Source organism: Colius striatus, chromosome 16 (genome assembly GCF_028858725.1).
Source record: "Colius striatus isolate bColStr4 chromosome 16, bColStr4.1.hap1, whole genome shotgun sequence".
Lineage (NCBI taxonomy): Eukaryota > Metazoa > Chordata > Aves > Coliiformes > Coliidae > Colius > Colius striatus.
This window is the reverse complement of record NC_084774.1, coordinates 8,914,870-8,935,271: the sequence shown is the minus strand read 5'-3', so window position 1 is coordinate 8,935,271 and position 20,402 is coordinate 8,914,870. Positions and strand designations below refer to the sequence as shown.

At 42.3% G+C, this 20,402-nt stretch overlaps 1 protein-coding gene across 6 annotated transcripts in view; it reads right to left on the bottom strand.

Annotated features, from left to right (window-relative positions):
• RTEL1 (regulator of telomere elongation helicase 1) overlaps positions 1–20,402 on the bottom strand; it is a 46,132-nt gene that overhangs the window by 12,338 nt on the left and 13,392 nt on the right. For 5 of the 6 annotated variants that reach the window (XM_062008772.1, XM_062008776.1, XM_062008774.1 and 2 more), the window contains 15 exons: positions 19,289–19,363; positions 18,373–18,454; positions 14,516–14,648; positions 14,243–14,356; positions 12,861–12,901; positions 12,139–12,224; positions 11,294–11,371; positions 10,543–10,620; positions 9,545–9,688; positions 9,094–9,209; positions 8,162–8,285; positions 7,130–7,283; positions 5,356–5,510; positions 2,888–2,983; positions 802–1,012 (listed from right to left, as the gene is read on the bottom strand). In XM_062008772.1, coding sequence (XP_061864756.1) covers positions 802–1,012; positions 2,888–2,983; positions 5,356–5,510; positions 7,130–7,283; positions 8,162–8,285; positions 9,094–9,209; positions 9,545–9,688; positions 10,543–10,620; positions 11,294–11,371; positions 12,139–12,224; positions 12,861–12,901; positions 14,243–14,356; positions 14,516–14,648; positions 18,373–18,454; positions 19,289–19,363 — 1,687 coding nt within the window. The remainder of the gene's footprint in view (positions 1–801; positions 1,013–2,887; positions 2,984–5,355; positions 5,511–7,129; positions 7,284–8,161; positions 8,286–9,093; positions 9,210–9,544; positions 9,689–10,542; positions 10,621–11,293; positions 11,372–12,138; positions 12,225–12,860; positions 12,902–14,242; positions 14,357–14,515; positions 14,649–18,372; positions 18,455–19,288; positions 19,364–20,402) is intronic. The other variant, XM_062008775.1, reaches the window with a different exon arrangement.

The following is a 20,402-nucleotide window of genomic DNA, read 5'->3' as shown; positions in this document are numbered from 1 at the left end:
TCAAAGGGATTTCAGGTTTCAAGTGTCTGCCACTTTTGAGGACAAGACTTAGCCATTAATTTGGTGATGAAATGTTCTATTTATATAACAAGAGCAGCACATTGGGAAACAGACTGAGGCTACTATTAGCACTAAGTGCTCATACTGAGCTTCCCATCCCTTAATCTTAAAATGAACCTTAAACAAGGTGTTCATTATGCTTTTTTATGTTAGTAGAGGAAAAGTCACAGAGAAAGCTGCCCACTCGCTCCACAGTTGAGAGGGAAACGAAAATCCACTGATAAAACACTGTTAAACTAGAAGAAATGTTGTTGGGAGTCCAGTTCCTGGCAAAACAGTTGTTACAAGTCAAGAGAATACCCAGCTGAAGCAGCAAAGTACCCATGCTTGCCCAGATCCTTACACTCACCATTATTTAAACAGAAAAGATTTCTAGTTATTCCATCTACTTCTTCCCTGCTTTAATTCTGAAGCCTTACGATTGCCTCAGCTCAGCTCATAGCACCTCACTCTTGATCTTACCTCCTACATTCCAGGGAATAAGCTACACTATTTTAGGCAAGATGTAAAGTAACACAAGCTTCCAGGGAAGGTGATTTTTTTCAGGCCTGTTAAGATGCAAATTAACATGGTAATTAGAGAGAGATGATTTCCTGTGTGATCTGAGGATATGAAGTGATGACTGCTCATGATCATCATCCCATCTGTGCATCAAATGGAAACCAATTACCTCTGAAATACCCAAGTCCACTTAAAAGACAAAGGTCACACCACATAAACATCCCAGGGAATTCGTCATACCTCGTAACAAGAAATGCTTTTTTTCATCCTCTATAAAGAGAGAGCTCATTTGAGATAACATAGCATGGAAGTCATCTGTCTTCTTGTAGTGCTGAAGAGCCTTAGAGAACAGATCATAGTTCTGCTGGCTTAGGGTCTCCTTCACTGTTGCAATGTACAGGGTAGCTCGGGCTTTCTTGGGCTCTGGCAGGTTTGCTTTCTTACCAGCTTGCTGTGAAGACAGGAAGACTTTTCAGTCAACAGTATGACTCGAGGAGTTCCTCTGAGATGAATTCAGATGGAAGCAATGTATTTGCAATTGCACCACAACACAGAACAATCAATGCTTTCAACTAAGAGGTTACTATCTCCTGCAAGTACGACAGCCACCCCTGTATTCACGTATTCCTCCCAAAACAAAGAGAAGACACACAAAGAAGGGAAGGTGTTCCAGCATGTTGGATCCTCCAAGACATTTGTTGAAGACACTACACACATGAGCAAGATAGATTACTCACATGTGTTGGGAAATCTTCCTCTAACAACCACAAGCAGCAGAGATTTGAAAGATTCTGAACAACCCCTCCTTTATGAAAGGGACTGTACATTATGATGTGCACCCACACCTGGAACATACAGGCTGCTGGACTCTTGTCATGTGTCCTCATACAAAGCAGCATGAATGGGGCAATCTCCTGAGGCACAAGCACATTGTTCATGTCCCCAACTGATCACTGTAGCTATTTCTAAAACACTGAGTCCCTCCAAGACCTGTGAGCATTGTCCCTCACAGGAGAGCCATGCTATTCATGTTCTCTGCTGACAAAAGTGACTGCTTCAGAGGAACGTTCCTAGAGAAGGCAGCCAAGTTTTGTTGCACAATTCTGTTCTTAGGAGATAGCTTAATAAGAGCCATGACATTTACTCCAGACCTTGAGGGCAAACCTGACTCATTATGACATCAGATAGCAACAAACTGAAAACACAGCCTTCTGCAATGGACTTGCTCCTGTCCTCACACCTTGGACATTATTGGCTTCAGGATCTGTGACTACTAGTACAGCCTCATCTGGAGCCCTGTGTCTGGTTTTGGCTCCCCAGCTCGAGAGGGACAGGGAATTGCTGGAGGGAGGCAAGTGCAGGGCCACCACAATTATCAGGGGACTGGAACATGTGTGTGAGGAGGAAAGGCTGCAGGACCTGGGGCTGTTCAGCCTGGAGAAGAGAAGCCTGAGCTCAGGGGGAACTCAGCAACACTCAAGTATTTAAAGGGTGTTTGTCAAGCCACTGAAGGGGGAGAAGGCAGAGATATCAGGAGCAGTGAGCTGAGCCCTCCCTGCCCTCGTCTTGATCCACAATGTCCTTGGTTATCCTTTTTCCTCCCATCTCACTGGGGCCTCCACCATCCTAAGGAGTGTGTGGGTGGATGGGGGGCAGTGAGCAACAGACTGTCGTGGTGCTTCATTGCTGGCAAAACCATGGCTGGGAGGCTGACTGACAGACAGCAACCAGCTGGGACAGTACCTTGGACAACTACTGGCACACACAGTCCCCCTGGGGGATTCTGATTCATTTATCATGACTCCTGAGTATCTCACAGTATAATGAGTTAGAACTGACTCTGGAGACTGAGTTGTGCATTATTGTTTTGCTCTAATATAACACAGGGCAGTGTCTCACCACAGGTGGGGTTAGGAGGTGGCTGCTCACCCCAAAAAAGCCCATCACTTATTCCATCTGAGGCTCTATCAGCAGTGACATTAGATGGTCACTACAGGTACCTTCCAACTGAAGTATTCTGCTCTAATCAAAAAGAGTGAAAGTACCCAGCACATCTTTTCAGCAGATGATCACAAGGTAGTCAATGCCAGAAAACAATCCCCTTCACCTACCTGTTCTGTCTGGCCCTGTGCTTGATTAAGTCTGTGGCATCTAGGTTTGAAAGAGCACGACAAATAGAGTTCAGATGTGCATGGATGAGTGTTCAGCATTTATAGAAAAAACATATTTGTTCTGGCATCAGTCATCTGTCTGTCTGGAAACCTCCAATTCAAATGAAAGCAGTCTACAGATCAAAGGAATGGCACAGACACATGAAAACACATACTGTATTGCTGACTAGCTTGATTTTCTTTCTTCCTCCTTTCTGCTCGTCTGTTAACCTCTTCTCATACTGAAGGGAAAGTGTTGACAGACGGTGTGCCTGTGAAGGGTAAAAGAAAAGAATGACCAAAAAAACCCCTTTTCAAAGTCATTGTCCATTGAATTCAGCCATGTCCAGGCATTGAGCTTGTTAAGTCAGCTTGTGACACTATTCATAGAAGTGAAACAAGTCAACCTAAGTTATTGCCATAGAGCCTGGGACACATACATGTCTTTTGGAAGTAATCACTTACTGGACAGTTCAGAGAGACCAAACCAGAGGAAAATAAAGACAAAGTTGGGTCTTGTGGGTGCAGATTCCCAATTAAGCAAAGCTGGACTTAAAGCTGGTTCAGAGTAGCCCTGGGAGTCTACATATACTTGTGTGTAACTGATGCCTCATGTGCCCTTTCACTTTCTTGCGTGGAAGCACTTATCTTCTGAAGAAAACCTGCATCAGGCTCTTCTGGTGGTACTGAGAAGGGAAGCCTAAGCAGCCTTCTCAAAAACATCAGGGCAGGTAGGATGAGACAGCAGCAGGAACACTTTTGGCTTGACAAGCTCTTTAGCATTTCCCATTCCCAGTAACAAAGAATTGTGCTTGTACTGCAGTGACTGGGAATACTGGTATATACAAAGCTCCAGAAGAGAAGTGAGTGGGCACCAGCAAGAGGAGTTGAATTGCTTCATATCAGAGTCTCCACTATTTGATCAAGCCAGCATTAACCACATTAAAAGCAACCACTTGAGTAACTGAAGAAACTGTGGGATAGCCCCAGATTACCAGTTGGTTTCTACATACCTGTTGAGAAAGCAGCTATGCAAAGTGATTCCTTTTTTTTTGCTCTTGCCCAATTAAAGAACCTCACAGCAAGTATGGGACAGTTCATTTACAGAATAGCCCATGAAACATAACAGAGCCCTGTATTCTACTGTGACTTCTAAATATGTTTGTTCTGATCATAAAGCTTCACAATTAAAACAGCCACAGCTAAAACAACACTAAAACTAAACCTTAACCCAACAACCTCAGATTTGCCAGTTTGTAGAGTCAAGTTTTCTTTTATCAGGAGAAAATGGTAACACAGATACAATGATGGATGGTGAAGAAAGATATTAAATCAGCCCAAATCCAGTACTCACTACAATCAGGTCAACACTAGACAGAAGAGGGAAAGCTGGCTTCCTCAGAAGCACTGCATGTCTCTGCACTATGCTTCCTAGGACTCTGGTGCCAGAGGTCATTAAGTGAGGTGAAGCATGAGATGATCCCACAGTACTCTGCAAGCCACAGATGAATGGCAATACCAGATATAAAAAGCACGTGTGAGCTGACTCACTTCCAAGCCATTAGGACCATCAGCTCATCTGACTTAGAGGAATGCTGAACTGTGACAAAAAGCAGTGTAGCTGTGTTGACAACACACTGTAGCTGAGTTATAAGGTCCCTGGAGATGTGCCAGGCTTTCCAAAGAAGAAGTTCTGGTGTCAATGTTGTGGTGGCCCATAGGTGATGGAGCCAGCTTCTCAATCAGCTGCACACAGGTGAAATACTCAACTATCCTTGTTCACTTCTCCAAGTGTGTACATCCCTTCATTTAGTATCTGTCTCCTTCTGTCCCCCTTAGGCCTCCTTAGATAGTCCCCACATACTCCTGACACTTTAACACTTTCCCTTATGCATTCCTCTCCTAAGCAACTACTTACCTGTGTTGCAATAGTCATTCCTGGAGTTCACACACCAGTCCATTAGCCAAACTGAGTCTGCAAGCTAGCAGTAAAGTACCCCTGCTGTCAGTAGCCAGGTAAGGGAGCTACCTCCTCATTAACTGCAAAGAGGGATCTTGGGAAAGTGAGAAGAACACAGCTTCATCACTCATGTATTTAAATACCCATCCAAGAGGATAAAAACCTGAACAGCTAAGAAGCAGCTTTGTTGGTGTTAATGCAACTGTGGATATTTGGTTCAGATTAAATACTCCACAAGTCTACAATAGTCATTCTCTGAGGTAAATCAAAGATTCTACCTGAAAGTGCAATTTCTAACTCACAAACTTCCCCAACCCCTTTTTCAGTTCAGTACATGGTGACACACCAAGTGCTGACACAGGTGTCCCCCAGAAGGAACTGCATGTCTACCAACATCTTTGAGAGCTCTTTGCTCTCCAGAGAGCACAGTTATCTTCCAGGAATCCACATGGCCAGCCCAGTACAAGTATTTACCTGTTGGGTAAAATTCACCTTCCAGGTGAATGTGGCAAAGAAACCCTCTGATTAAGCTCAATTATGAGAACTTGCATTTGCCAGTGATGACTAAGAAGAGTTTTTACTGAAGGAGGGTTGAGCTGGTACTCTGAAAGGCCAAACTCATTTTGCTTTGGAGTTTACAATTTTGAGTTACAAGCAAGTTCTTTCCTCCAGCATTGCCATTACCTTCTCCTCTCCTCCCAAGTCATCTTCCTCCTCTGCGTCCCCGCTGCTCTTCTCATTGCGCTCCAAGGCATCCAAGAGCCCAAGACATTGTCTCTGAGGTGAGATGAGCTCTTGTTCATATTCCATGCACAGGCTGGACGCTCCAGCTCCGTTTACTGGCATCACGGTGTAACAGAGATGACAAATTAACATTCCACATTATCTCCTGCATTTTCTTTGACTTAGCAATACCTCAAAGTCTCATCCTGCAATCCACAAAGATGTGTTGGCTTACTTAGTCTTCCACATCTTGCAAAATGGTATTTTATGAGTTAGTAAGAAAACTGATTTGATTAATCATGCCTAAAATTGCTCAAGCATTTGTTACCACAGCCTGGTGGACTCCTCTCAAACTTTTCCTTAAGTGATGGTCATATTTAACCTCTAAATGGCTTGGGAGCAACCAAGAAAATCCAACCTTACTGCAACAGTTGCCTGTGTTTAATTAATTAGGATTCCTCCAAAACAGGGTTCCTTTTTTCATGAGGTTTTTAGCTTGATTTATTTTAGCATTAAAAGTGATTTGCTATGTTTAAAGAGAACAAGTGTTTTTAAAGCCCATATTTCCCACAGGATCAATGTCTGCAAGTCACAGTCACCCTCAGGTCCCAAGAACACACTTTCCCACTAATTAGACCCAGGTATATTTGGTTTTATATATAAGAATTTAGAGCTGCAGGGAGCATTTAGTATCAGTTTGCTACCTCTGAAATGACTTCAACAGTCAGGCACTAAGAAAAGTGACCATTTGAGAAGAATGGAAGTGTGTTATGCTATGAATCAAAAGTCAGCACAAGAAACTCTTTACCCAAAACTGATTTCAGGTGCAGTTTGGTGTTACAGCTCACACAATGCAACTGAAAATCTGGATCTGAAGTGGCAATGCAGCTTCTTCCCTTTACCACCAGTCACACACTCCAGCTCATCCTTTGAGATGGATCTACCAGTGATGTGGATGAAAGGGAAGCTGGTTCAGCAAGCTCATCTGCTTGCTCTGCAGTTACACCACAGATGGATTCAAAGCAATGGATGGAATGTAAGTGCACAGATGGAAATTGAGAGGGAAAATAGGGGTGGCCAAAGGAATCCTTTCCAACAGCTACCTGCAGTCACACTGCCTTAGATGCAATGTGAAATCACCCTCTGGTTTGGAAGCAGAGTTTTAAACAACCTCATTGTTCTGTTCTAAACCAGCAATCTAGAGTGGAACGTTCTGTAAGAACATCTGACCCAAGGAATACTTTATTCTTTGGCATTACCTACCCACAAATTTTCAAATACTGCTTTGTTCCAAGGTCAACAAAGGAACTGAAACCTTCTCATCTTGTTCATGTGCCCAGTTCTCGAGTCAAAGTTCCAGTAAAGTGTTATAGAAACCCTGTGGAGAGTCAGCCTGCACCATTTTCTCAGTCAGATCACTATGCATGGGTCTTGTATACAACAGGATGGAAGATGGACACATGAAAGTCAGTGCTAGTCAGAAACTTCCATTCCTATTTTATAAGGTATGATAGTTCACCAAACACTTCATGTTCTGCAGAACACTTTTTCAGGCCCCACCTGCCTCTCTTCTCTGTAGCTGCCACTGGTTTCCCTGTTTCTAATGCTGAGCTATGTCCCTTCTGATCAGACATTCACATCAGCCTCTGACTTCTTGCTTTCTCTCCCATTCCAGTTTTTAGTCCCTCACTCTTCCTTTTTTGGTTCAGCTTAAAACCCGAGGACCCAAACCTACCTTCTCTTTTCCTCTTCAAACTGGGAACATGGTCATCCAAGTTTTTGGCTTTTTTTAGGGCATGGATGTGCTCAGATGAAGTAGATGGTGCTGTACAACCTTCACTTAGGGAGCCAGCAGAGCCAGCAGGACATTGTGGCAGTGGTGGGGGCATCTGCAAGCAGTTTACAAAATGTTAAGAGTACAGAACAATTGCTCCCAAACACTATCCTTGCAAAACTGCTCCTTCTGCTAACATGCACTGGCTTGTGGCTTTTGTTTAACGTGAAACTTCCATTTATGAACTGAAAATATCACCAAGTCATCCAGTATCATCCACATGCAACTCATTATTTTTAACAACTTGCATTTGGCTGAGGCATCTTCCATGAAGTCATTCCAGTCTGCATGTGAAATCGTGTTTATTTTAGTCTGAATGTCTACCTTGGGGACAAAGAGCTGCCTGTTCTGGCCTCCAGCTCCTTTCTTGCTATGACTTTTTCCAGGCAATTAGAAAGGCTTTTTACAATATTACCTTTGAAATCAAGGAACTATTACTGAGAAAAAGAGCTTTGTAATGCTAAGAGAAAAGTCACATTAGTAAAGATGACCCAGGGATGAACTGTAATAGAAACTCATGGGTTTGTCTCACTCCTGGTACTAGTCAGTTTCCATTTAAATTCAAAGGTCTGACCAGCTCTTCCACACATACACCCTCTCCCCAAGGGTGAAGTAGAAAGCTTTCTGATGCTAACAGCAGCTTCAGTGTTTGTATATCATCCAATGAAAACTGTATTTATTTAGGAGGAACTGGAAAAGGAAGTTATTTTTGTGATCTAACCTAACAAACTGCCCAGCATGACCACACATCCTGTCCCAGCTCACCCTTGGAGAAATGACGCAGATCTCCTTTCCTGTAAAGCTTCCCACATTAAGCGGTGACAAGTGGCTTCATCACATCTCTCACCTGGATCAGCATTCCCAGCTTCTAACAGCAGCAAGGAAATGTGCTGATTTCTTTTCTTTTTCTGTTTTTTTTTCCAAGACACTTACGATTTCTTGAGCAACACGGAAGAAGAGGGAGACGCTCCTGACGGCGTGCCCGAAGTTGTCATAAACGTTGACGTAGGGGCGGACCCATGAAGGCAGTTTGCTCCTCACATCACCAGTTGTGAACCTGTGCAGGATCACAAGAGAAGACAATTATTTGCCAGGCTGGCCTAGATGAATTGAATTAAAAAAATAAAAAATAGATTGGAGCCTAAAAGGACAAGAGAGGAGCAGCAAGACACTGAAAGATCAAAACAGTGCAGTGAATACAAGGGGAGAAGCTCAGGAGAGGGGGTTTGGTTGATACCCTGTACCCCAGAATTGGCAGATTTCCATCTTTCATCCATAACATCCTTTAACTGTGCAACAGTAGCTCTGAACTGTGATGTGCTCACTGGGCCTAGTTGAGCCTCAGCACTGAAAGCTATCAAACTCTTGTTGCCTATTAGATATTAATACATTAATATCCATGTGACTTCATCTCAGCACCTTACATCAACAGAGATGATGTTGTTTCAGTAATTTTTCCTCATTTTCATCTTCCAGCTCTCAAAAAAGCTGCAGTGCTGCTGCCTGCCTTCTCAGATGAGAGATGGAGAACATGCAAAGCCATAAGTTACCACCACGTGATTTCATTACAACCACACATTCAACAAATTGGCTGCTTCTGCATCAACACCACGAATCTCTTTCTTGCAGCTCCAAGACACTAAACTTTGGGAGCAGAAGAACCCAGGTACTCCAAGACAGTACTGCAGTGTTTATATAACCTGTTATACACAGTAAGGTAACTACTTACAAACTGGAGCCTTCCCCAAACAGGAACATCAGCACGTTTATATACAAAACACCAGTGCTCACTGCTCACTCACAGTGTCAGTGCTTAGGACACAAGAATGCTGGTGTGTGTTTACGTTGTAGGGGCAAGGTTTCACCTGTGGTCACACAGGAAGATGGCTCCATAGTCCTGGCGATGTCTGATGACCCTGCCGATGGCCTGATTGACGGCGCGGGAAGCTTGCTGACTGTACCACTCACGCCCAGACAGATACTGCAGCAGGTGAGAAGAAGAACTGACATTATTCCTCAGGTAAAATGCATCCTGTGTGCTGTACAGTCACTGCTCCTTTCTACAGGTGTTTTAAAACTGTATCCAATGAGATCTACTGACAAATCTCTACAAGCCCAGGAAAAGCAAAGATGAGTTGATTCAAACATCAGGCCCAACTGTGATGTGCTTGTGACTAACTGCCAAGGCTGCTCAGCTTTCTGACCTTCATGGTCCCATGAGGCTGGGAGGGTAACAAAAGCCAAAATCCACTGAGACATGAGGGAGAAATACTGACATGAACCCACAGACACCAGAATAAAGTTCCTCAGCATTACCTGTGCACCTGCAGCACTTCTTCTCATTTCATCCAGGAATTGCATCTTTAAAATGACTCTGGGCTCCATACGAGGAGGAAAGGGCAGCCCAGTAATGATGACTCCTCGTCCATTTATGTCTGCAAAGTCCAAGCCTTCACTGGCCTGGGGAGAGAGAGTATTTTTCATCATCTACAGGACTCCAAGTGCCATTTCAGAGCAATTCAGCAGTTGTTTCCAACTCTGCAGTTATACTGTTAATCCTGTGACTACAACACACTAAACAGCTTGTCCTTCAACTGCAGGTTACTGCAAAGCATGATCTCTCCACAGACTCTGCTCCTCTCAGAGCACACTGCTGCTGCAAGGACAGGTACACTCAGCTGAGTCTCACCCAAAAAAGAGCTACTTTTTTTTTGGTCTTTATTGATCCAACAGCTGCTTTGAAGGCTGGGACTGAAGGTTCAAAAGAAGTTGCATCTTCTCTCAGTGCACAGGAAGCAGCAGCAAAATGCCTCCAAGAATAATTTAAGATTTTGCAAACGTTTGCACCGATAATCAACCACAAATCAACCTTTTGTCAAGGGAAATGTACATGGAAGGCCAGTAAAAGCGTCCAGGGGACTTGAGGTTAATGTAAATGTTTTAAGGCTAAGCAATACTCTTGCTTTTCAGCAGTCTTGTTCTAACATGTTTGATTACAAAAGCTGCTTCTAGTTCCCCTCCAGAACTGTTGTTGTTATCTGATGGTCTGGCTTTTTGTTGAGCAGCCAACAGGAAATACAAGTATGATGCTCGTCCCTTGTGAAGAACTCCAAGGTGCACCTCCTGAATGAAAACCCAAATGAGGTGTATGTAAACTTGACATAATTTTCAAAAGGCTTCAGGGCAATTTACTACTTCTGGTTTTTCCACATATAATTAGTCACAGAACAGACATGTGCTGAAATCCAGAATGATGTTTTCTCCACCATGTACAGAATGTGATCTCAGGTGAAAGAAATTCTCGGTTACGTTACCTTTCCCCGACATACTGCCAGAAAAGCAGCTCCATTGGACTTAGAGCAGACCACTTTATCATAATATGCACCCATTACCTAAAAGAGAAACTAGTTTAAGCAAGACCAAGAATGCTGTTAACCTTTGCATATGCAGAAGTAGAATCCTGTACTAGCCAAATTGGACTTGTATGCTGTGACCTAAAATGTGATTCATTTGGTTCTGTATGGTTTTCTTGTACTAACTGCAAAGAGGAGAAGCCATCTGCTCAGCAGAACCCCTGCACTGCTCGGAAACCTAGAGTACAGCTGGGTAAAAGATCAGTGTCAGATGCTTCTGATGAGAAGGTAAAACATGGACTGTCTCGTGTTTCTGCAGATTGTTGAGTAAAACCAAGAAGTAACTAGTGAGTATTATTTACTCTAAGCAGCAACCAGAGTGTCTATAAATAAACAAGAGGACATTGCACAATTCCTTTATGCCCAAAGAGTGACAAGCTGAGGGGACATGTCCTGCAGAACATTAAGAAATGCTGAGTAATCAGCTCAGTACACATGTATGTCAGCCACTGTTACTGCTTGGGATTCCAAACAAAGGCGGCACAGCTGGCCAAAAGAGTTAAAGGAAGGATGCAGAAGGAAACTCAGGAGTTTTACTTTCATTCTAGGATAAAATGTAGGTGCTTCACACCCAAACATATCTTGGAGAAGGTATTTAAACATAAAACCGGTTTGTGAAACTGTTAACAGCCATTTAATGCAGAAAACAAACCTCTGCAAAGCTTCCTTTGTTCCTGGGTTCCACAAACATTGGTTTGACTTCTTCTATTCTCTTAGCAAAATCATGCTCCTGTTACACAGAGAACACAGATACAGCCATGTGAAAGTAAGCACATACCAGAGGTGCCCACAAGAAAGGGAATGCTCAGCAGTGCTCACCACAGACTTCCCCAATACAGTCTGTTCCTCTCTTGCCAAACAGGGGAATAGATGGAAGCAGGAACATGCAATCCCCACAACACTAACTGCAGTTCATTGCAGTTGGTGCACCTCAGTCTTTGTGCAAACAAGAGATCCGTTCCTTTTCTTTCTGACACGCAACTTCCCAACATCCATCTCCCAGAGACCCACTCTGCAGCGCACCTCTGCCTCAGCCTTTGCTCTTAAGGAAGAGGAGTATTTAAACAACAACTGTTCTGCTAAGTCTCACCAGGCTATCTCAAGTCAGGACTGCAGCAGTTACAAAAGCTGCAACACTAAAAATGAGAAGTGAAGAAAACCACTTGTGTTGGGATTTCTTTTTCCCTCTAAAAGGTGAAACACTTAGGCCAGTTATCATTTGGAGGTTTGATTAAGATAAGTCTGGTGAGGTTAAATGAACTCTGAGATGTGATCAGGTGAGATAGTGTATTAAGAGTTTGGGGGGTTTGGTTTCTACCCCACTGCACTCAGCATACTGAGAGCCACATAACAGCAGCTGCACCTGAGTAAAAACACTCTCCAGGTTTTATAATTTACTCAGAAACAAAGAATTTCTAATGAGTGTGGTTAGATAACACAACTACAAACTGACACCTGTAACCCAACCACCTCATAAAGGCAGAGCAATTAACATACTCTCCAATATTCCAGGCTCTTATCCATGACAGGGTACGAAGGGAAGAACACCAGCAGCCCGTGGGGTACAACTCGCACAAGGTTACCTGCAACAGGCAAACAAGTGTGTAGCTGAGGGATGGACCACACAGACTGCAGAGGAAGAATCCCAGCACAAGTTCCTTCCAACAGTTCTTGATGTGAAAGTTGGTGTATTAGAAACTGTTTCATTGTTCTGAATCTTGTCTTCAGGGTATCAGCTTTAACACAGGTGCCTAACTAGCTTTCTGAAGTGTAGTGTTAACAGGATAAAAGATACTATGAGGTATATGAAACACTGCAGGCAAAAGAGATACAAGGGAAAACAGGCCAGATGATGATGTGACAATAGGATCTACTTCTAGATCATTTCCTACACTCTTTGTCCATTGCAGTCTAAACACCCAAGGCAATGGATGAGGTACCATGAGATTGCTTCTGAGATGGTTCTAGTCAAATAGGACACAATGTCCAGTCAAATAGGGCACAAACTTTTAACTTGGGAATATTAAACCAAGGACTTAAACTCGTTTTCGTGTACAATTACAGCAGCCTGAGCAAACAGGAGCATACACTACCAGACAGCATTTAGATCAGCAGTGCAATCCCTTCTCTTTCTCTGACTTATTAGGTCTTCCTTAGCATTTCTCCCTCTAAAGACCCTGTGCAACAACTCAGTTCTGGAAGCCACACACTTCACTCACCAATTGTTTTCCCCAGAGAAGATAAATAGTCCTCTGAAAACCTACAAAGAAGAAAAACAGGAGTAACATCATTGCATTTCCTTCTGTATGTTTTCCAAACACATTATCTTCCTCTGATATTTATCTAAAGCAACACATCCACACTGACAGTTGCTTTCCTTCCTGTGGTAACAACCCAAATTTAGTAGTAACTTGACTATACATTACTATTAAAGATTATTATTAGCACCAAAGATGACCTAAGCTTCAGTAACAAGTGGGAATGAGCAGCCATATGAGTTTTATGATTAATAATACCAATTGAGCAGTGCAGGTTCTGCCAGGGAAGCCTGCAGATCCTGCCAAGCCCAACTGACATGCCAGCTATTTAAGAGAAATTAGAATATTGGTGAGCTAGGTGTGGTGAGGCTGCAGGGGCAAAAAGGTTCAATATGGTTACTATGGTTATTATTTACTTGTGGTATAAACCAAGTCAATCACTTTTCCTTTCAGTGAAGTACTGCTCTGCAATGAGCATTAGCTATGTTTCTTCCAGCCCTGACTGAAAAGTCACCCGTTCTCTCATGCCTTTATGTTTGTTTCCTTTCAGTGCCCTGTATTTTTGCATACTGTTTTCCCAGGAAAAGTACATATGCAGGAAAAAAAAGGAACATATTTCTTTCTCTAAGACCTCCAAATACCATATCCCCACACAGAAGATGTTGTCAAAACACAGCAACCACTGTGAATCCCCTTCCTCCAGCAACAAGATGCTCTAGGCCTTGGAGGGGTGGAGGGGGGAAACCCCAACCTTTCCCATTTGAAAGACAGTATGTTCAATGACACATTAAGCTCCTGTAAGTGAAAAAAATACAGTCTGAGGGTTTTTCAGACTTCTCTGTAAGAATCAAGTGGAACTGCTGAGTCCCTTTCCAGTTCAGGGGAACATCTGGAATTTTTCCCTTTATTTGCAGTAAAATCTGAGGTCCAACCAGGAAGTCAATCAGGAAGTCAGGGTCAGATCAGCAAGGTCCATGGCTGGTGTGGTTATGATGGAGCTAGAGAGAGATAGTCCTACAGCTTGGGCAGTGACTGAAGGCCTAGGCCAGATCTTAAGTGGAGCTCCTGATTGATGGTCATGGGTGCAGGTCCCAGCTGAGGCTGGTCAGGACCATTAAGGACTATCTATGCACCCAGTGCCCTGACATTCTATCCCTTCCAGCCCTCCAGGTCTAAATTTTCAACAGTAGTGGGTAAAGGGTGTTGCTATTCAGTACAGTGTTTATCCAAGAAAAGAAACACAGGGACCACTTATTTCACTACCAGAAATTTCTCCTGTAAGTAGAACCCAAAATGTTGGGACCCAAGACCTCAAAGCAGAATTCCACATGGGAGTTCATTACCTCCTCTCGTAGGTAGAAGTAAGCACAGCTCCATCAGGTCCCTTGGGAATGATCCCAACCCAGAGCTGGTGTTTACTGATAACATGAGGATTCTCCAAGCAAACAGGAAAAGGGCTAAAGAAACACAAAAATAAGATCCCAGTCATACTTGTGATCTGATTCCCTACTGGCTACCAGTGCAGAACACTCCAAATGCCTGAGATAAAACCACAAATCAGGAGAGCAGAGTGTGCATTTTCAGTAGTGGTACAGTTCACACATCTAGGTACTTACATCTGCATTTCCATTGTAAATGATGAGAGAGGGGAAAGAGTCCCACTAGTAAGGATAATTGTCCTCACTCCCTGTCGAACAAGCTCATGCATGCTGTATCCAGGGCTGAAACACCAATAGCTTAAGGTCTTCCCTGTATCAAATCAAGAGAGGACATCAAGCAGCAAGTCATTAAGTGGCAAAAAATGGAATATGCATGGCACGTAGCACACTGCATCGGAACTTCAGCTAGAATTCCAGATGCAGAGTGTGTTATGCATTGGTCCCTCTCAGATTTCATTACTATGGCCATTTAAAATATGGTTTAGAGGTGGTTGCTCCCTTGCACCTCCAGCAGATGATACCTTCAATCAAAAGATGGTTGTGGAAAAAGAGCATCATTTTTTTTGCTGGCAAGTAACAGGCAGATTGAGCACATAAAATTACTCAGTCCTCCCCTCACTGATGATATCTTCACCCCTGCTCTTGCTCGGAAAGAGAAGCATCCCTTAGTCCATCAGGAACTTCCAACGGCTATAAACCTGGCACCGACACATTTCCCCACAGTAAGCTGTCAAACCTATCAACTTCTGCTCAAACCTTTGGTGGGATGTGGACATACAATGTGCATGGTGCTGGAAATCTGCCATACTATAAATTATCAACAGAAACACAGATAAATCACACTCATCATTTCTTTCCTTGTTCAGCTTACAGTGGTACCATTGCTGCTCTTGCAGAAAACCTGGCATCAGCTTCTTCTTCAGTCAAAGGAACAAGGAACTATCATCTGTGTCACCAACAGGAAGAGACAAATAAAATACTGGCTTTTGTTTGTTTCTCCTTCTGTTTTGCATGATTAGTTTCAGTTCAATAACATCTAGCACCTATAGATCATGTGCATGTCTTTCAGATGTACACACTCAAAGGCTGTACTTCCAGCAGGGAGCTGACAGTTTCAGGAAATCCCCAGTGAGTAACGTGCCCAGTGAGTCATTTGCTGCTTAGAATTACAAGAGAACATCTCTTTTACTAAAGTTTTATCCTTCCATCTCATTTGGGCAGATCCAACCAGATGACATCTAGATTCTACATGAATCACATTCCAAACTTGAGCAAATTCTCTTTAATTCACACTAAGAAGTGGTGTAAATTAGGACCTCCACAGGCTAGTAAGTATCTACAGACAACAGCAGTGTCAATTATGTCAGTAGCCTAAAAAAACCCAGCATAAAAGCAGATTGTGCTGATATGGGATGACCTAGAGGAGAAGAAATCCAGCCACTGGCCTTTGCCTTGGCAATGCTGAGTATGAAACACCCTTCCCTGTAAGCCTGCAGGCTGACCAGCTGCCAAGTTCTCAGAGAAGTTGAAATTGCAGTACATTTTAGCCTGGTGTTCTGCAATTAAATCTTTAAGCTTAACTGTATTCAATCCATTTCAAAGGTCCCATTCACCAGCAGGAACTGTTGGATGATACACAAAGTAGATCTCTGCAGCAGCTTTTCCCACTGCTAGTACAAGGACAGCTAACCTGAGAAGAAATGGTTTGCTAATAGTCTACAACATGGTGACTTACAGTAAAACTGCAACAGTTCAATATTGTATTGATAAATGGCATCTGTGCACAGAACAGGTAACTAAGGCAGTAATCTCATCAGCTACCCCAAGCTATGCCACTTCTCCTCCCCAATTACAGCTTGTAAAGAATTATGCTTGTAACTTCCACAAAGTCCTTAGAAAAGAGCTATTCATACAAACTGCACCATTTCTATAAAATCTGCTACACTCCTACAGGAAACTGGAGACTCAATGAGTCTTATCTGGCCTCTGCTAGTTCTACACATAGCACAAGCCCCAACAAATCCCCTTCTGTTGCATAGTACTTGCAAATACTGTTTTTATTTGAAAAGCAGATGTAGCAGTACACATCTGCTAAATCACAGCAGAATCCTGTGACTGCTTTGTCTTGGTTTTGTGTGCAAATCTTCCAAATGATGCAATAAACCTGAAGTGTTTCTATTAGGCTTTTCCTGCATACATATTTAACAAAATCTACTTAGTATTCTTCCTGTAACTTCCAACTCCAATTGAGCAATATCTCAGGAAAAGAGATTACCAAACAGCATGCTTCTGTTCAGAAACAAAGAAAGAACTGATTTTGTGGCAACACTGAAGGGGATGCTCATGTGGAAACCAATTCTTTGAAAAATGCTACCGCTGTTTCACAGAAATCTTCTTATGGACAAACACATTCTCAAGCATTGAAGTCAATAATCCAGTAGATAGCTCTGAGGTGAGGTATTTACAGAGATCCTTGGAGAGGATCCTATCAAGAGGCTTTAGGTAAAGGGATCACCTGGCTTCTCTAGTCAGAAAATGGTTTGTTTCCCACCTAACTGTATTTATTAAAAAAGAAATAAAAATATCAGAAAGAATGAATGTTGAAGGCCAATCAAGCCAAGCTCAAGTGCTGCTTTTAAGTGCCTTAGGATAAACCTTTGATTCAGAAGCTAAGTTTCTTCTAAATATGCTGGTAATAGATAGTAATACAGTAATATATTAGAAATAGAATACATGCAAAATATTAAATACACTACTGCACTGTTGTGTTGATAGTATGTGATCATTGCTACTGCTTTATTGGATTATTATATGGTTATTCTCAAGTTATTATATGGTTACTGAGGTAGATGCAAATACCAAGGAGCATAAGGAACAAAATAGGTGTGAGGAGACAAGGAGAGGCAGAAACCTCAGCTGAACATGAAGAACTGAAAAGCATAGTTGAGGCTGAAACTATGAAGAAGGGACAACATGCCCTGAAGGACTTAGAAAGTTGCTCAAGACCGGATCATATCTCAGAGGAGGTCCCAGTGCCCTGAGGATGTGAACCTGGCATGGCATTCCCTGGCTAAGAATTCCTATTCTTGAGCATTATTTTACTGGCCCATCACATGAAATTTCACTTCAGGGCTTTGGAATGAACCAAACAATTGTAACTCCTCCACTCAGTGAGAAATTGCAACAGAGATTAAGAACTTTCATGGAATTTACTCATTATAATACCTTTGGCACACATTCTCAGCACCACATCTATTCATCAATCTGCTTCTTGTAAAAGGCAATTATAACCTTAGCAACACTAATTTTGTGTTTAACACAACACAATTACACAGAAATACAGCTGATAGGAGGATAACAGAACGTTTCATAAACCTCAGCATCAATCCTGAAAGAAGGCTTCCCATTCTTGGCTTGGTCTGAACAACTTCTCTACAGGAATACAAGCCCCCACTTCATAATGGACAAGATTTTCCTTCAGTGGAATTTTCTTCCACTTCTCACTGCATGAGAAGATCTCCAGCACAGTGCAAGAAGCAACTGTGGTACAAGAATGTCTTATATTGAGATTACTTATGTCACCTCCCCTTCAGAAAAGCACCTCCTCGACCCACTGTACCCACAATGGAGCTCTACTTGGAAACACAAACTGCAAAGAACACCATCCAGTCCTAGAATTCTTCACACTTGAAGACTCAAAGCCTTAAAAACCTACCATGTTCTAGAGAAAGTACTGCTGGTTTTAACTGGGATCACAGCACGACCAGGCATATTATATGCACTTAAGACTTTGAGGTCTGGAGGAACACTACCTCATGGAGTTATATGCTCATTTAGGGTAACATATGTGGTGCTTCAGTGCAAAATCCTACAGTGCCATTCCAAAATGTGGCAGAGGACTCCCTGCTCACAAATGCAAAGTCATGCAGACTGGGATGTTTTCAATGCTCTTCTCTTGTTTGAATCAGAAAGGAGCACTTGAGTAGTTTCCAACCTGGCTTTTGCATGAGCCTCCCCAAGACTGAGCCCTGTACCTTGTTTCTTTGTAGATGCTGAATTCCAGAGATCTGTCCTTTGTTTCTTCTTCTGATTACTGTTATCCAGATGAATATGTACCTGCAGGAAAAGGAACAGGAACATTTCTGGAGATGGCAACAGAAGGGAACTTGCACTTCATCCCTCAAAAAAGCTTGCCCATATTAGGGATAGTTAGCTGGTGTCATTTAGTAGTGTAACTATGATCATATTGCTTCCTGTCTTTTCCTAATAAGGAACAAAGAAGTGTATCATCATTTAACCAGCCATTTTGAGTCCATTTATGGGAGCAGCATTTCATGGCCTGCCTTGAGCAGAGAGGAAGAATCCAATTCTTTGAGCATCATCTACCAGAATAAAACACGAAGACTAGAAAAATAGTTGCTTACTGTGTTAGCAAGACTTGCTTCATTTGGCAACAAAAATATGAACAAGTCTTAATATGGAAGTTAATTTCTATCTAAAAAAGGTCTGTTCCTAAAGTTCATTATAGCATCACAGCCTTTCAGTTCCAAACTCTAAATAAATGATCAGGACTTGGAGAGGGAGGTTCAGTGGCTCTGCTCTATTTGCTTGGTAATAAGCTAAAGTCAGAGGAGCAGTTGTGGAAAGAACAACATCAATTCTTGCATCATATCCAGTACCAAAGTTTTCAATATCTCCCATTTGCTGCACTTTCCCATTTTCATTTTAGATTTTCTTGTAAAATGACTGTGTAGTCCCGTTCTTTTGCCTTGGAACCTAAACTAACCAATTCCTTTGGTGGTTTGTTTTTTCCTGGAAGAATTTACACATCCACCCTGTAATCAACATCATCTTTTGCTATGCTGTCCCATCCTTCTGAGTCTTGGGTACACTAAGCACAGACATTAAATGCCAGCAAGGAAAAAGCCTAGAACACAAACCATCCCATACCTTGTAATACTTGGATATAGAGCGATGTGGGATGAAACTCATGGTGCCTTCTGGAGGGTCAACATTGAAAACTGTCTGGAAAATGCACATAAACAAATGGAAAGATTTAACAACTGTCTCCAGCAAAATCTCTAAGGTGTCTTTGCACTGAGAAGTACCTCCAAACAAAAGCCACTGCTATGATGACCTTAAACATACCTCCTTAGTCTTTTTATTAAATACACAGAATCTGGAGTAAATACTTCTTTTAACAAGCAATTCCTGCTAATCACATGGGTTTCCCATTGCATTTGTTTGGAACAAGTCAGTAACTAAACATATTCAAACTATATGCCTGTATCATTATTCACTGTTCATGACCTGTGGATAAACGTAAACACACCACAGGTTCATGAGATCAGAGTCACAGCTGAGTGTAAAGAAGCTTTTGAACCCCCTTAGTTTAAACTTTCAGCCATGATTTCCCTACACTAACAGAAACAGAAGTAAGGAAAGAACCCAAATTGTCATTCTATCTACGTGTCCATCTATTAAATTAAAAGCTTCTACGAACTCTTCTCCACAGTTATGCTTCTTCCCCTTTTCTGTATGGGATGTCCTATGACTAAGGGTGATGCCCTTTCAAACATCTGGCACTCCAGTGCAGACTCACTGAGCACAGCTGTGCTTCTCAAATATTTATAACTTCTGTTACATTTTCTAAACAAAATTCCTTCAGCCATTTAAAGGGAATTATCCAAGCTCACAAGAATAGCAGCTAGTTGCAACAGGAAAGATGTTCTCCATCAGTGAAAAAACAAAAGTACAATTCCTGGAAATGTTAACTTCTGAAAAATGGCCAAAGATGGGCTCAATGAGAGAGATTTTAGGAAATGCTCTTCTCAAAAGAAGAAAACGTATTAGTAATAAAACCAAGATTGTTAGGACATCACTTTTTTCTGTTGTAAGGGTAAGAGAAAGAAGCTGGAGCACAGAAAGTTCCTTTAAACATAAGGAAAAACTCTTTCAGTGCTGAGGTGAGGGAGCCCTGGCCCAGGCTGCCCAGGGAGGGTGTGGAGGCTCCTGATCTGGAGGTTTCCAAATCCACCTGGCTTCTACTTCAAAATCTTCTTAG